General features: G+C 48.8%; 2 protein-coding genes across 2 annotated transcripts; one reads left to right on the forward strand and one right to left on the reverse strand.

The window, feature by feature from the left end:
- The first annotated feature begins 3,217 nt into the window (after nt 1-3,217).
- On the forward strand, nt 3,218-9,058 carry LOC146178469 (multidrug resistance-associated protein 1-like). Its single transcript, XM_084579760.1, has 2 exons — nt 3,218-6,411; nt 7,848-9,058. The coding sequence occupies exons 1-2, from the start codon at nt 3,233-3,235 to the stop codon at nt 8,989-8,991; spliced, it is 4,323 nt and encodes a 1,440-aa protein (XP_084435886.1). The 5' UTR covers nt 3,218-3,232; the 3' UTR covers nt 8,992-9,058.
- A 1,901-nt stretch (nt 9,059-10,959) lies between these two features.
- LOC146178470 (uncharacterized) lies at nt 10,960-11,196 on the reverse strand. The gene has a single exon (XM_084579761.1). The coding sequence runs from the start codon at nt 11,194-11,196 to the stop codon at nt 10,960-10,962; it is 237 nt and encodes a 78-aa protein (XP_084435887.1).
- Nucleotides 11,197-16,197: the final 5,001 nt, after the last annotated feature.

The raw sequence follows: 16,197 nt of genomic DNA on the forward strand, positions 1-16,197 counted from the left end.
CAAGGGCCTAGAAGATGCTAACACTACATGCAATTATTGTGCAAATGCTAGTCGAGTCGATGATGCGAGGGACGTCGATCGTTTCGTGGAAAAGCACGTGCAACAATCTCCTCCCCCTTTTTCGTTTGGCTTCCAGGCAAAAATGGCGGCTGATGAGGCTTCGCGCATGCGCAGGATGTTACTGGGAAAAGGTCCATTACATGGCCCTGTAGTAACGAGCGCGCGCATCGATGCACCCTGCATGTGAGAGGGAAGCGCCTGCGCTCACGAGTACTCCGCCACAACACTCCTTTCATACTTATTTATATTTGCATTGCCTAAGTTTGAAACAAGGTAGTCAAATACCGAGAAGACAACTTTATCTAGAGTCAACAGATTTCGCTTACGCGGCTGTGGCCGCAGCTAATTATCAAGGAGCATTAGCCGCGGCGTCCCCCTCGCACTCGCCGTCACTCAGCGTGGCAGGTTCCAGGGCCATAGTTTCAGTCCTCAGTGTAACGTGTTCCTGGAAAGTATTCTTTGAACTGGACAGCCAGCTCTGAACGCATTCCGCTCGCGTAACACTGCCAATCAAGGCAGCGGGGCAACGTGTGAAGATCGATCAGCTCACGCTGATTGATTCACTAAGCCACTAAACTTATAGTTCCACCAATTTCTTTGGCAGCTTTAGTCTCATAGCTCGGTTTCGAGCGTGGGTTATTACAGTAAGAGGTCGGCAGTTGGTGGTCACCCGGGATACAACGATCGAATGGGCCATTAGCCCGTCACCGAGGGAGCAAGGATGCGCCTCTGGTACGTTGACTTTCGAAGCCTTTAGTTGGGCCAGGTATTACTGACTTCATAAATTCATCATTGCTAAAAAATGGGAGACGGCGGTAGGAAACGACAGGGCAAGGATTGTCCTTGTGCACTGTCTGCATCTATCTTTTATGCACGAATAAATATTACTACGCAGTTTGGTGGGGGGCGTTGAGAAAGGTGGAATAATTCGTAGGTTCCACGCATTCTAGCCAGTTTAATTTTTCGCTGCCGCAGTGTATAGGAACATAATGAGAACACCATACAATGTACATTCCGCTGCCACCTGCCAGATGAGTGTTGGTGATTTTTCGAGCTGTTGAGCCTTCAAACAGGGTATGCAAGGATGCCGGTGTGTTAGATTCCAGTTCCATCCTTGCATACATAATGGAGCTGCCCCTCAGCAGTTCCTTGCAGCTTCACCGTTGCTATACAGGCATTGTGATCACTGGCCTCGTGACGTCGCAGAACAAGCCGACAAATGACACTATTTTAAAAGAGCGCGAAAACACGGACAGATAGGGACCGGCCTGTGTTCTAGCGCTGTTTTAAAATAATCTTCAACTTACACGCCCAACAAGCCACTCTGACCAATGACACGTTAGCGATCTTCATGAGTGAAAGAGAAACGAGCGCAGGCGCTACAGTACACCTCCGACCAGACAGTGCCTGGCCATGTCACCTGACAGCTGCCACCTGCCAGATGCGTGTTCATGATCTTTCGAGACCGCGAGGCTTCAAACTGCCGATCCCGATGCCCCCGAACATATTTTAGCATGATAGTGTTAAAGGCCCCGTTCACTGAAAATCCGATGTCATCAGGAGCATGGCGCTGGCAGGCGGTACCTGGCAGCTGACATGGCGGCGCATTGGTTGGCCGTAGAGTTGCCTTACGTTAGTTTGGCAGGAGCTGCCAACTCAGGCCTCTCCTTTCATATGGAATATCAGAGCCTGCCAGAACCCTTGCATACTCGCTACGCCAAGGCTACACAGTCACGCCCATATGGCTTGGTTGAAACAGGGCTTTACATGTGAGCTGGTATCCTGCACTGTTGCGTCGCACTCATAAAGTCGGAGCTTAAGTGTGCGCCATAAGTTTTTATGCGAAAGAACTCTGCACGTTAAATAACCCTAGGTGCTTGAAATTTCCGAAGCCCTGCATTAAGGCGTATGTCATAGTTTCAGTCGCTTTGTGACGTTAAACCCTAGAAACAAACCAACCAACTACTTCATGAGGCCTAACCACATCAATATTCCCTGTGTCAATCGTCGAATTGGCAGGGGCAGCCAAATCGGCTTTCACTTCTGCGATATGAGAGGGTGAGAACAGACTCCAGCCTTCCAGGACCCTTGAATTTTAAATAGACACGCTGCCCCTATAGCCTATGCAGGTGCGCTCATATGGCGTTTTTTTAAAAGCGGGGCTGCATAAATATATATATATCGCTCCTGGATAAATATTTATGTATGTGTATCGCTCCTGGCAACTCGTGCCCCGCCGGGGCGGCGCAGCGGTTAAGGCGCTCGACTACTGTGCCCAGAGACGCGGGATCGAATCCCGGTCTCGGCGGCTGCGTTTAGATGGAGGAGAAACGGAGTGGTGGCCGTGTGCTGGCCGATTTCAGTGCACGTTAAAGAACCCCAGGTGGTCGAAATTTCCGGAGTCCTCCACTACGGCGTCTCTCATTGGCTTAGTCGCTTTGGGACGTTAAACCCCACAAACCAACCAAACCAACCAACCTGGCAATGGCAACTCGTGCAACATACATCCCGGTATTCCTCACGAGCGCTCCTCTGGCAGCGACGATGTCATTTACATATCTACCATCTAACAGAATAACCAGCGCTCTCGCAAGTTATACGAAATTTAGTTACGTTAAACCTCTGCCATTTTTTTCGACATGATGCTAACAATCTCATGCTTATAAAAGAACGGCCAGTACAAAAGACCACCATTGGCCGTGTTCATGGCTTGCGTTTCGCCTCCGTGAGTAGCTGAGGAGGAAGAAGCACCAAAACAGAGGTCCGCTGAGGCCCGCCTTATTGGGCCCGGTCCTGCGTGGACCGCCGAAAGGTGTCCACAGGAAGTGACAGCATAGATAGGCAGCGCAACGTCACTGCACTCCAGCTCAGCCGACAACGCAGACACTGGCGCTGCCAGAAGATCCAGTTCTGCCTCTTGTCGGCCTACAACGACCCCAAGTAGCACGCCGCAAGATCCCCCACAGAAGCATGTGGACTGTGATGTGGAAAATGAGGGGCGACTCTTGGCAGTGAACAGGACATTGTTAGATATGTGCCATCGAGATGATTCCTGACGCTGTGCCTAAGAGAGGACGAGGCTGACCTCTCTAAGCTTGCACCCACCGCTTCAGCGCTAGTTTGTGTGGTTTGTGTGCCGCTGTCTAGCAAAGCTCCTCGTGGCCTGCTCAGCATGTCATTTGGCGGCTTCTGCCGCACCCCACTGTGGCAGTCGAATGTCACATGGCACACCAACTACCCTCGGTTGACGCCATGCTTCGAAAACACGGTGCTCACATGGATTCCATTCTCAGTTCTGGTGCTGTTCCTTCCGTTCAAGATAGCCTCCTCGATGGGACCGCGAGTGCAGACTTACCCGATGACGCTACTATCTTACGCCAAGTACGCATTCACGCTGTACCTGAGCCTGCTCCGGGCCCTCTGCCTCTACGACTACATCGGTCCCGACGTGTCAGAAAGCGAGTATGTGGCGTGCGTCATGAAGCTTGCTGGCTGTGTGATTGCCATCATGTACCAAGTCCTGGAACAAAGGCGCGGCCGCAGAACATCCAACGTGCTGTTCCTCTACTGGACGCTCAACGCATGTTGCAGCAGTCCTAATTACTACCGGATACTACGAAACACGTTCAGCGAACGAAGCGAGGCTCTGCCTTCCGCATTCCACTACACGCTAACCATGATCTCCTACCCGGTTTTGTGGTGCCTAGTAGTCTTCTACTCGTTCACAGAGCGTCACCCTAGCGACACGGCCAAGATATGCCCGATGGACGTGGCATCACCCATATCGACCATCAGTTTCGAATGGTTCACGTCGCTCATCTTATCCGGATACCGGAAGACACTCAAGGTGGACGACCTCTTTCCAGTCTCCGAAGAAATCGAGACGAAGAGGAATTACAGCAAGTGGTTGAGGGTGAACGACAACAACCTCGATGGCAGCCATCTCACATGGTCCCTCTTTAAGACTGTCTGGGGCATGGTGCTGTCGGCGCTTTTCATTCAGATAATTTTTGCCTTTTTCAGGACTATGCCACCAGTGCTCCTGACGCTCATCATTAGGTATGTGCTTAACAAAGAGGAGGAAAGTTGGAAAGGATACTTTTATGGTATTTGCATCTTTCTGGCTGGAAAGACCGGAATGACCCTCCTTCGACACTGCGATTTTCATTATGTTGTCATGGGACTACAGCTCAAGGGTATATTAGTCCATGCGGTCTATACTAAAACGCTGCGAGTAGCAAGCGCCTGTTTGACCAAGTACACCGTGGGCGAGATTGTTAATCTGATCACCGTGGACGCCGACAAAGTGTACCAAGCGTCTCTGTTCGTGACAGCGGGCATGAGTGCCATTTTCATGACGCTGCAGACTGTAGTGTGGTTATGGCTTTTCATAGGGCCTTCGTCGCTGACCGTCATCGTAGTTACTATAGTGATCCTTCCCGTAACTGCTCTACTCACCCGTGCAGGGGACAGGCTGCAGCAAAAGCTAATGGCTCTCAAGGACGAGCGGCTCATGTTCACTAACGAGGCGCTGAGCAACATCCGCATCCTCAAGTTCTACACATGGGAAGTGCCTTTCATGAATCGCATTCTCGGCATTCGAAGTCAGGAAGTGTTCACTATCAAGTTCTACGCCATTTTGGCGGCCACCATGCGGTTCTTCTGGTTTACTCTGCCGTTCATCCAGTCATTGGCCATCTTCGCAGTGTACATGTTTACGCAGGGCATCACCACTCTCGACGTACAAACAGGTTTCGTGTGCATAACGCTGTGCAACATGCTTCGCATGAATCTTGCAACCTGCCCCGACGTCATCTCTAACCTCGTCCAGTCTTCCGTGGCCCTTGGCCGCATCAGTGAGTTCTTGGGTGCCGACGAAAAAGACGTCGGAGACATAGGAAATAATCCTGGCGACGGCATTGCGATTCGCTTCTCGAACGCATCTTTCACCTGGTCGATGCACTCGGACGGTCCGCCATTTTTGCAGAACATCGACCTGACTGTACCGAAGGGCCAGCTTGTCGGCGTGTTCGGACTCGTCGGCAGCGGTAAGTCCTCACTTCTCAACGCTATTCTGGGAGAGATGGGGCTCGTTGAAGGCAGCCTCGACATTGACGGCTCAGTCGCATACGTACCGCAGCGGGCCTGGATCCTACACGGAACGATCCGTAAGAACATCACGTTCATGAGCGATTACGAGAAGTACTTCTACAAGAGGGTCACAGACAAGTGCTGTTTAAGGAGTGACTTTGAGATGCTCATGGACGGCGACAAAACAGAAATTGGCCAGAAAGGCGTCAACTTGAGCGGTGGTCAGCGCCAGAGGGTCAGCTTGGCCAGAGCCGTCTACTTGGACAAGGACATTTATCTTTTGGACGATCCTCTAAGTGCCGTGGATGCGCAGGTTTGCTCCAAGATATTTAATAAGGTCATCGGTCCTCGAGGAATACTGCAGGACAAGACACGCATTTTCATCACTAATAATCTCTCTCTCCTGACGCACGTTGATGTGATCGTCTTCTTGCAGGACGGAAAGATCGTGGACTACGGTCTTTACCGTGACCTGATGTCTAGGGGAGGAGAATTTTCGCGCGTTGTCCGCGAGTATTCGAGGAAACGGGAAGGCGAGGACAAGCGGGATAGCGGTGGCGAGATGTTGGCTGCCAAATTGCTCTCCAGCATTGTTGACAGCATGGATACCAGCAACACGGTGTCTGTCATCACCAGGGCCAACGCGCTAGTCTGTGAGGAAGGCGTTCAAGTTGGCGCGATCAAGAAGGAAGTGTACATCAACTACCTGAGACACATAGGCATCCTAATCATTTTCTTGACCTTCACCGGCTACATGGGTTGCAGAGTATTCGACGTAGGATGCGGCCTCTGGATTGGCAGTTGGAGCAAGGATACATACCTTCCGAAGGAAGAGCAGACAGAGGCCAGGAGGAACCATCGGCTGCTGATCTACGCGATACTGGGAACCTTCATGGGCATCTTCGCGTTCCTCGGTACGTCCATGCTCAGCTACGGCACAATCAAAGCGTCGAGGACGTTGCATGAAAACATGATGGCGTGCATGTTTGACGCGCCAATGTCTTTCTTCGACACGACGCCCGTGGGCCGCATTCTGAACAGAGTGGGCAAGGATATCGACCAGCTGGACGTACAGCTGCCGCTCATGGCGAACGTCTTCTTCGAGCTCTTTTTCCAGCTGATTGCCATGGGCGTCCTCATATCGGTCGTCCTGCCTCAGTTCCTGATCGTGGCTGCGCCCATGGCTTGTTTGTACGTCTTCATGCAGAAGTTTTACCTCCGAACGTTGCGGCAGCTCAAGCGACTGGAGGGTGTCACCAGGTATGCTTGTGCTACCCTGGCTTCTCTTAGAAAACGGCGTTGCCTCGAATCCGGCACACCACGTGTTCGAGCAGTTGAGGTCACTGTCAGAGTTGCCTCATTAGCACCTTATGCTGCAGTACGGAAAGCGGCGGCCGCTTTTCGGTGGAGGCAAAACCCGTAGACAGTGCGATATCAGTGCATGTTAAAGGTCACGAGGAAGTCGAAATTTCCGGAGCCATTCACTACCGCGTCTCTCATAGCCTGAGTCCCTTTGGGACGTTAAGAAAAGAAACCAAAACAATCGGCAAATTTCCTTCTCCAGATGCTGTTATACGGTGATTTAAACGCTACACGGGTATAGTTTCCAATAGCAATGTATAATGTGTTTGAGTGTGGCGCACCGTTGAAACTCCGAGGGTCCGAATAACATAATTACACAAAGGATTTTGTTCACATTCGCGCATGCTGGCGTGAGGGTGCGTTTGTACGAATTTCACGCTGGTGTTTGTCAGTTGCAAAATGCTCTGTGTTGAACGGTTTGGTCGCTGTTAAAAATGAAATACGTCCTCTGCTGTACCCTGAATTCGTGACTATTGCATTAATATCAGGCAAACCATCCTCAGCAGCCGCGCTATAATAAAGCAACCAGAATTAAACCGCGGCTTTCTTAGCACAAGTATCTTGGGCACACTTTGTAACATTCGAATGAATACCGTAAGGTGTTGCTCATGCGCCGCATGCTTGTATCCGGACTTCATTGAACACATGGGTTTACGGTTAGTTTTAAACTTTATACAGCTTCGCATTACAGTTTCGATTTCGCATGTCCAGAGACAATCTCATATGTCCCCGCGGCGGTTGCCACATGTAAGTTTTCTTGGAACTTCTTTAAAATGAGAATGTGTATCCTAACTTTAACATTAAACGCCAATGACTCTCGGTTTGCTTACTATGTATACAAATAAAGTTTGTGACTGCATTAGTTACGAACTGTTGTTGATAGTAACAAACTGGAAGTGATTAACCGTCATAAAACCTGCACACCCTATGAGAGGTACTGAAGGACGCACACATGTGTGGCATCCGCCTGGCAGCGTGGAAAGATTATTCATAATTCAAGCACGTAGCCACGGATCACCATATAAATAACTTTTCTTGCTAATTGTAACTCTGCATTGTGTGGGGTGATTTACGTAATACAGAATCTGTCTTTCGACCGTGTCAAAGAGATCCTGTGGCATTTCCAACGCCTCTAGAAATTAATGAGAACGACTTTAGCTTTTCATTGATTCGGAACAGAATTTCTTTTGTACCAAAAGCGGCGCATGTGTATTCCACGGAGAATTCTCATGAAATCCAAAGGTTGCCGCAAAACCGTATATGTGTCGTGTTTTGCCCCAGGGGCAGTGGCTCATGAATTTCGTTCTTTTTGCCGCCCACCGCAATGACTTTAGGTCCCCTGTCGTAAATACCTTCGGGGAGTCGCTGGATGGCCTCAGCAGCATCCGGAGCTACGGCGCCGAGCAGGTCTTCATCGAGCGCTTCCTGAGCGAAGTGGACACGACACAGAACTGCTCCTTCTCCCTGCTCATTTCCAAGCTGTGGATGATCAGCCGGCTCGACCTCATCGGCTGCTCTCTTGTGCTCACCACCGCTATACTCATCATAAACTGGCGAGAAACCATCAGTCCAGGAACAGCTGGCTTGCTCATGTCCTACATAATCACGTCCACGTTTGCCTTCAATAACTTGGTCCACTTCGCGGCCGAGTCCGAGGCGGCCATCGTGTCCTCAGAGCGGGTCGAAGAGTATTCCAAGGTCGAGGGCGAGGCTGCGAAATTCGTTGAGCCAGCACCTCCGGAGGACTGGCCACAGAAGGGCGTCATCGCATTCGTCAACTACAGTGCTCGCTACCGCGAGGGACTGAGGCTGTGTCTGCGAGACTTGAACGTCGAGTTTGACGCGGCTGAGAAAGTGGCCATCGTGGGAAGGACAGGCGCCGGCAAGTCGACGCTCACCTTGGCGCTGTTTCGCATGATCGAAGCCGCCAAAGGGTGCATCATCATCGACGGAATCGACATTGCCAAGATTGGGCTCTACGACTTGCGGTCCAAGATCACCATCATCCCGCAGGAAGCGGTCTTGTTCAGTGGCACACTGCGCATAAACCTCGATCCTGAAGACGAGCATGAGGACAGTAAACTCTGGGAGGTCCTGGACATCACCAACCTGAGGGAGCGGTTTCCGGAGGGCCTGGAAACGGTCATCACCGAGGGCGGCGCAAACATAAGCGTTGGACAGCGGCAGCTTGTCTGCCTTGGCCGGGCCGTGCTAAAACACTCCAGGATCCTGATCCTGGACGAGGCCACAGCAGCCGTGGACGTGGAGACAGACGCGCTCATCCAGAGGACCATACGGACCATCTTCAAGGACAGCACGGTGATAACCATCGCGCACAGGCTTAACACAATCTTGGACTCTGACAGGATAGTGGTCATGGCGGACGGCGAAATCATCGAGATGGGGCCTCCCGATGATCTATTGGCGGATGATTCCTCAGAGTTTCACAGTATGGCTAAGCAGGCCGGCCTTCTATGAAAATAGTCACGTTGTTTTTGATTAAATGCGGAATTCATTGCGGCGGTACGTGCTTTGCGGAAGTGTGTATGGGACAGCTATTTGATTACCCGTGAGTTCTAAGTAGAAAAGAATAGGCATGCGTATCACAATTGTTTTTTTTTGTAAATGAAAATGTCTTAAAAACAAACTTTTTATCTGCATAGCTTTGTATTTTGAACTGTTAGCGTGAATCCTGGCAGGAGTGGAAACAGTACATAATATTGCACACAGGCCTCATTTCAAGCCATTTTGTGCTGCAAGGCTAGAGGGCAAGCTATCGCAATAATATATTTTGTAGCCATCTCTCTGGAATTAGATCAACACTTGGTACTAATCTTTTCTTTTTTTTTTAATTTAAGAAATACTGCAGGCATAATTAATGCCCAAGCAGGAGAGGTCGTTTGCATCAGATGTCATGTAGTTTGAAAACAATAGCGTACAAATCTCTCATATGACAATCTCGAATATGGCAATTTAGTATGGGATTGATTAGGTCTGTTAGTAGGTTGGAAAGTGTATTGAAGAATGCAGATAGATTTTTATGTACATATTCATTGCTGGACTAGGAAAAGATCAAATTTAAGCCAATATATTACAGAAATAAGACTGCGCGCTTGCGTTGGATATTTAAAGGAGTTGAACGAAAATTAGAAGCAAGTACTCAAGGATATGTTACGTTCTTATCTTATTGCGTTATGAGGCCTAGAAATAGCTTTTGGTTATATACTTTGTCAGTGCAAGGGCATCATTTTTCTTTGTTTCCTCCTCATTAGGTACAGTGCAAATCACATTGAGATTGAGTAATAATTCAATAAAGCTGATAAATTTCTGGCTTTGTACGAACTTCGTGTATCGAGCTTGTCTGCAGCGATTAGTGTGCTCGGTACCTGCGGTCCTGCGTTATTTCGTGGATAGTAGAGAGATTTAGCTTACCGTGATCCGCGATCCGCCACCGTGGCCCTTATACCACGCGTGGGCGCGGCGCACAAGCTGATTGGTCTCGACGCGGCAGGTCTATGTGCCGACATCCAGTATGTGGCGCCATCTATCAGCGTCGAGGGGATCTGGGCATGCGCAGTCGAACGCGCGGTGGCAACACGGTAAGCTAAAACTATCTAATGTCGGTTTACATTTTAGAAATGTTTGACGTTCGTGTTTTTGATTACCAATATCAATAATACACTGTTATATACCTTTTTAATTGCAAATAAACTTTCCAGCATGCAAGAAAATGCAATTCCGAATGGGATTGACACAAATACAGCTACATGTCCGAAAAGGTTTTTTAAGAAAAGCGACGGCACACAGACGCTTCTGATCATATTTCTTGTTCCGGCGTCAAAGAAATTACAGGCTGCATGCATGTCGAGAACTTTCTCCAAGAGGTTTAATCCGGATAATTAGATGGCACATCTCCACGCCCGCATTCATGCAAGAATTTTATGACAAGGCTGCTCGAAGCCACTGGAAGTCAATAAAGTTTTCAGAGTAGTCATGATGGTAATGACAACGAGCAAGATGACGTGCATTTTCCAGCAGGATATGTTAGACTGTATGTAGGCTCAGAGAGGGCTTGAAGTCTGCAAATGGATGACGCTGAAAGGCACTTTCGAAGCAGGCAGCCGGTAGATGAAGCCGTTACCTCGAGTCACAAGCGAGTGTTGAAAGGAAAGATGCAGGCTCCACGAAAAAGGTCGGCCAGAAAGGAAGGAACGGCGGTGGGACAGACATGGTGAGATATTAGCGGCTTTTGTGTTGCGCGGTACTTGGAGGCTCGGGACGTGCACTGTCTTTGAAGTTATGGGAGGAAAGCTTCCTGCATTGGCGATTTTACCGATGAAAGCACAGAAATTGATGGGCGGCACAAAGTTCTGAGCAAGATACGTGCACGAAAAACGGTCCGTGTCGATGAAGAGGTGCGGGTAACGGAGGGCGGGCGGGGGAGCATCAGTAGTGGCAGTAGGCCCCGAATGCCGGCAGCTCCTGGGGCACGTTTCGGTCGTCCAGCTTGCCGAAACCGTTCTTCTTCTTGCGGCGCAGGTTGTCGATGGGACTGCGCACACTGTTCCACGAGGGGGCGCCGGTCTTTTCGGTCTTTTCCTTGACGCGCGCCTTGAAGTTGCCCCACTTGCGGTCCAGCTTGTAGCCGAAGATGGTCAGGAAGCGTTTGAACGAGTTGGCCATGTCTGCCAGGGTGGCGGCGGTGAGGGACGCCGGCGAAGAAGGTCTTACCCGGTGTGAGGACACTAGAGGCTGCCGAGGGCTGCTACCGTCCGGCGGGCTTGGCCAGCTTCGCCGAGCGTTTGGACGAGATCCGAGGACGGAAGAGCCGTTGGGACGCCTGCATGCGCACGTGGCAGGTGCCGCGCCGCTCTTCGTTGCTGTCTTTCTCGGCAGGCTTGACGCAGAATTTGCGTTGGCCGCAGTGTGGCGTTCAATGGAGTTCTACATTAATGTGCCACAGTCTTCTTTTCAGGCCGACGCCCATGTACAGCCTGGTCATAAGTATAAAGTCCAGGGGGCTATGCTGTATGGCCCGTAACGCAGCACCATGCGTTCCAAATCTCTTAAATGGGATTGAAGCTGTTTGTAAGGGGACCACGTCAACGACGAAGCTGTGGCTATCTTCGCCTCCTTGACTTCTTTGCGTCCCATGGGTGCAGTGATGAAGTCAATTGTGCACATTTCCGCCCAAACACAACGTTGAGAAAAGCCGCTATTGCTCAGCGGCAAGGAGTAGTGGTAGAACAGCTCGGATTGAATACACTGAGCAGCAGTGGAAGCTGGAAGGAACAGCAACACTCGATTTGAGCCAGCGGAGGATTTTAGTGGTAACCAAGATTTTTTCATGGTCGTTTTTGAATAGTGATTTATGGCAAGAAGGCTCGATCTGATACTGTCTTAATGACTTAGCCCCAGGGGCCATTTTGCACCGGTGGCGTCCAAATATCAGCAGCGTAAAAAAAAAAATCAGAGGCATTTGAGAGGCTGCAGAAACGGGCAAGCGACTTTCCATCGAAACTTTACTTGAGACCGCGAAACTGGCCGTACGTGGGCCGGTTGGTATGCAGGACTCAAACAAACATAAAGACTAAAGACAACGCCTATATGTATTCCAGGGAGAGCATAAAATAGGGGCGAAAAATTTCTTTATGTTATACCTCGAGGTGACGGAATAGAACTTCGTCTTCTTTCCTAGGCCGCAGAAATCTTGGACCCAGTGTTGGTATGGTGTTGGCATCGTCCGGGCCAATGTAGTACCGGTGGTTACCTACGTAGTACCATTACTGGGCCAATGTTTGTGCGTCCTGGGTACTGACTAAGAGACATGCAAAAATTCTAACTGTTCAGTTGTCCAATTGCATGATAGTGGCCCAAAACATCTCTATCCACTATGTTCGATCGTCAGTTCTTAATCTCGCGCACCAGTTTGTCTCTGCTCTTTCCATCCATTGTGATTTTCTTCCACTTCGCATTTGTGGCTCCGAGGATGCAGGACAAGATTGCTAGTGGGGCTCCTTTGAGTGAATAGACGTGTCCACAGGCTCTCTCATTGGTTGGAACGACAAATTCTTAGTGGAAATTAAGCAAATCGCAGTGATTGGAAAAGGTCGAGATAAGCTGGTGCGCGAGAGTAAGGAGGCACGGCGATAGACTATTGTGGACATACTTGTGTTAGCACACCATCAATAAAATTGACAACTAAAAAAAATCGAATTTTTGTGCGGTGCCTAGTCACAAACAAGTAGTTCTGTTTCGTCATCTCGAGGTATAACACAAAGAAGACTTTCGTCCATTCTTTTGTCGTTATACTCCCCTAAATACAGGCTCCGCTGATGCCATTGCTGCTATTTTGTCATTAACTTGTTTGAGCCTACTCCTGTGCTGACGTCATTATAGCCGTATTTGAGAAAATACAATATAAGACGGATGTTTCAACGGACACATTAAAAAAGTTCCCAAAAGTTTATTTTAGTTTATGAGGTCAACTCAGGTTATGAGAGACGCCGTAGTAAATTTTCCGGAAATTTCGACACCACCTGGAGTTCTTAACGTGACTGACATCGCACAACACACGTGCGCCTTGCTGTTAGCCTCCATCAAAAAGCAGCCACCGCGGCCGGGATTCGATCCTGCCTTCCTAGACACAGCAGTCGAGTGCCCTAACCACTGCACCGTAACCGCGGACCAGTAGCCATATTCTGGCAACTTGCTTCAAACAGACACTTTATCAACATTTTTTTTTCGGAAACAAATTGTCAGCCGTGGAGAAAGTATGTTTTAAATATTTAAAACCATGAACCTAGCTAGTGGTATTGCTCTAAATACGGAATAAAATAAGGCGGGACACTTATACTCGTATGGGAATTAGCTAGGATATAACCAATAATTTACCCTCATATAATGTCTTGGCTAGGAACCTTCAATGTAATAAATAAATATTTTATTTAGCGAGCCACGGTGGCCAGGGTCACTGGTGATTTCTTAGCCATGCAAAAGATGATGTGTTTAAAAATAGTGAAGCAGTATGAAGAATCCTGGCGCACAAACCGAAACACAGCGCAGGAAATGCTTCTGCAGTTCAGCAAAAGCGAAACGTCCGCTGGCTTTGAGTTGCAGTTGCTGCGATGCCCAGCGTAAGAGGCAACTCGCATTACAGGGCCGATGGTCTCCCCTTTTCAGCAAGCATGTCGCCCCAGAAGAGCCGAGCACCAGGCCGGGGAAAATCTGGCACCGTTTAGAAAACCGGTGGGTAAGTGGTGAGACCAGCGGTCGAACCTGACACCTTTCTAATGCGAGGCGGATGCTCTACCAAAAGGTCATCGTCGTCGTACAGCAGCGCTATGGCTAAAAAAAAAAAAAAAAAAAAAAAAACACGAAAACTGGCTCGTAACTATGCTGAAAGAAAGCTTACGTGTGGTGGCATTTTTTGTAGTTCTACTTTTTGAAACTATTTTACGTTTATCGCCAAATGCTTTCTTGAGGGCTGTAGTTGATGTTTGTATTTCAGCCTGTTGATGGGTCCCCCACTGGTTGACTTCAAATGTTGCGCACTGGGCGCCTGTATGTCTTAATGGCCGTCGCACTGCCCCTTTTAGTTCAGAGCGTGTTATTTCACACGCGCATCCCCTGTAGTTAACAAAAAGTCGTTTTGCCCTGGTTGGACAGAGGCGACGACTCCATTGTCTTAGTTCTATAGCAGAGCCAACAGACCAAATGTTCCCGAGTTGAGTCATTACGTGCTGTGTGTGCGATACTTTGTAAAAAATCATTGTGGAACACCTTTGGGCCGAAGTGGCGGTATTCAGCGTCGAAGTAAGTGCCGAAAGCAGTGCCAAAGTCGGTAGGATGAGCAAGTGGCTCGTTCCGGCAAAATTACTTATTCGGCCCCAATTCAGGCCTTCAATTTCATTGCGTACGAGATTCCGAACTTTCAACCCACCTTCCTCCCTTCCCTTGCGGCGCGGTTCGGGTGTCCAAAGAGCAAGTGTGACAGATAATGCGCCTTTCCTTTCCTATGAACCAATAATAATAATAATAATAATAATAATAATAATAATAATAATAATAATAATAATAATAATAATAATAATAATAATAATAATAATAATAATAATAATAATAATAATAATAATAATAATAATAATAATAATAATATCCTCTCGTACGCTGCACTTAATTTACTGCCAAAGCGAGGCAATCATGGCCCCAATTCGAGCTTGTTTCCAACTGACCGTTTTCGATGCGTTGGGCGCCCCGATATCACGCAATGATGCGGCTTAGGATGAGCAGCGTTGTGCACTCTTTCACGATGGATTACAAATCACGGATTGTAGTTTGGTCTTGAATGCTTTCTTAATCAAGACCAACTCCTCACACGGCCTGACATTTAGAAATGACCACCATACTGCATTGGAGCAGCTCGACAGGGTCAGGAACAATTTGACCTGTTTACCTTGTTCCTTCGTGCCGATTATTTACATAATTTAGTACATGGATGGATAATAGATGTTACAAGGGTCGGATTAAAATATGGAGCACCCACAGAGCATCCATAAGCGCTTGAAAAGGGAATTGCAGAAACAAGTGAACAACAGCTGTCGGCTGCGGACGTTTTATTACACCCTCCACAAGGGTCAGTTCATCCATCAAACAGTTGAGGAATCATCTCTTAGTGTCGAATGAAGGAGGAGGGGGTCCGCAGCCCAACGGGTCAAGATCCGAAAATGCGCAGCGCAAAAAAAAAAAAATAATCAATCTGGTCCACACAAAGAGGACGAAGCGGAAGAAAAGCGTCGTCGTCCTCGCTGTGGGATCCGCTAATCTGATCAAGTTGCTCTGGTTACGTCGGCCCGGATGAATGCACGAGTCTTTCAGGCGAAAATTGATCGGACACTCAAGCTCCGCCTTTCAGGGCGACATAAATAATGGCTGGCGTCCCTTGCGTATCCTTTTTCATCTACATGCACTTTACAACTCGCTTAATCACTGATATCTAATCTTGTGTCTGCATTATCTCAAAGATGCACTATAGCGTACAGTCACCATATCATGTGGAAGATCCCCCGACATAGATACAGAGCCCCGCTTAAAAGAGCCGTAAGAATGTGCCTGCGTGGCCTCGGCAGGGGCATCAGAGTTCGATCTCAGCCGCACTGGGCGCGTTTCGATAGGGGCGAAACACCAGGCGCTAGTGTACTACGTGATATCAGTGCACGATAAAGAACACCAGGTGGCCGAAACTTCCGGAGCCCTCCACTATACGGCGTCCCTCATAGCTTGAGTCGGTGGGGCAGCGTGTTTATAACTCCGGATCCATCACGGAACGTTGGATTCCCATTTTACTCTCCTATCTAAAAAAAGCTGCCAACTCTGGCAGCTCTTTCACGTGGTCTCGTGACGTCACAAAAGCTGATGACCAATCAGTGCCTGTCATGCCAGCTGCTAACTGCCGCCTACAGAGACATATGCTCGTGATTTTTCGCTCACCATGCCAACGCTGGATTTCCTGGAGTAAGGAGCCTTTAACGATCGATCTATATCGCGTTAATACAGCGCAGGGGTGTTGAATGCGAACTTCTAAACGCGGTGAGCAAGCCTTTGCCAGAAATGTACAGCTCAGTCTGCAAACGGATTCCGCAGAAAAAGCGGCAACGCTTCTAAAAGATTTTTTATTTGATCCCA

The sequence above is a fragment of the Amblyomma maculatum genome, chromosome 9 (genome assembly GCF_055883805.1).
Source record: "Amblyomma maculatum isolate TAMU_Amacu chromosome 9, ASM5588380v1, whole genome shotgun sequence".
In the NCBI taxonomy this organism is placed as follows: domain Eukaryota; kingdom Metazoa; phylum Arthropoda; class Arachnida; order Ixodida; family Ixodidae; genus Amblyomma; species Amblyomma maculatum.

Bases quoted from the DNA above. Each gene is read 5' to 3' on its own strand.
- LOC146178469 (XM_084579760.1), top strand. From the start codon at position 3,233: ATGTCATTTGGCGGCTTCTGCCGCACCCCACTGTGGCAGTCGAATGTC. The intron at 6,412-7,847 runs GTATGCTTGTGC...CAATGACTTTAG, and splicing joins CGACTGGAGGGTGTCACCAG to GTCCCCTGTCGTAAATACCT.
- LOC146178470 (XM_084579761.1), bottom strand. From the start codon at position 11,196: ATGGCCAACTCGTTCAAACGCTTCCTGACCATCTTCGGCTACAAGCTG.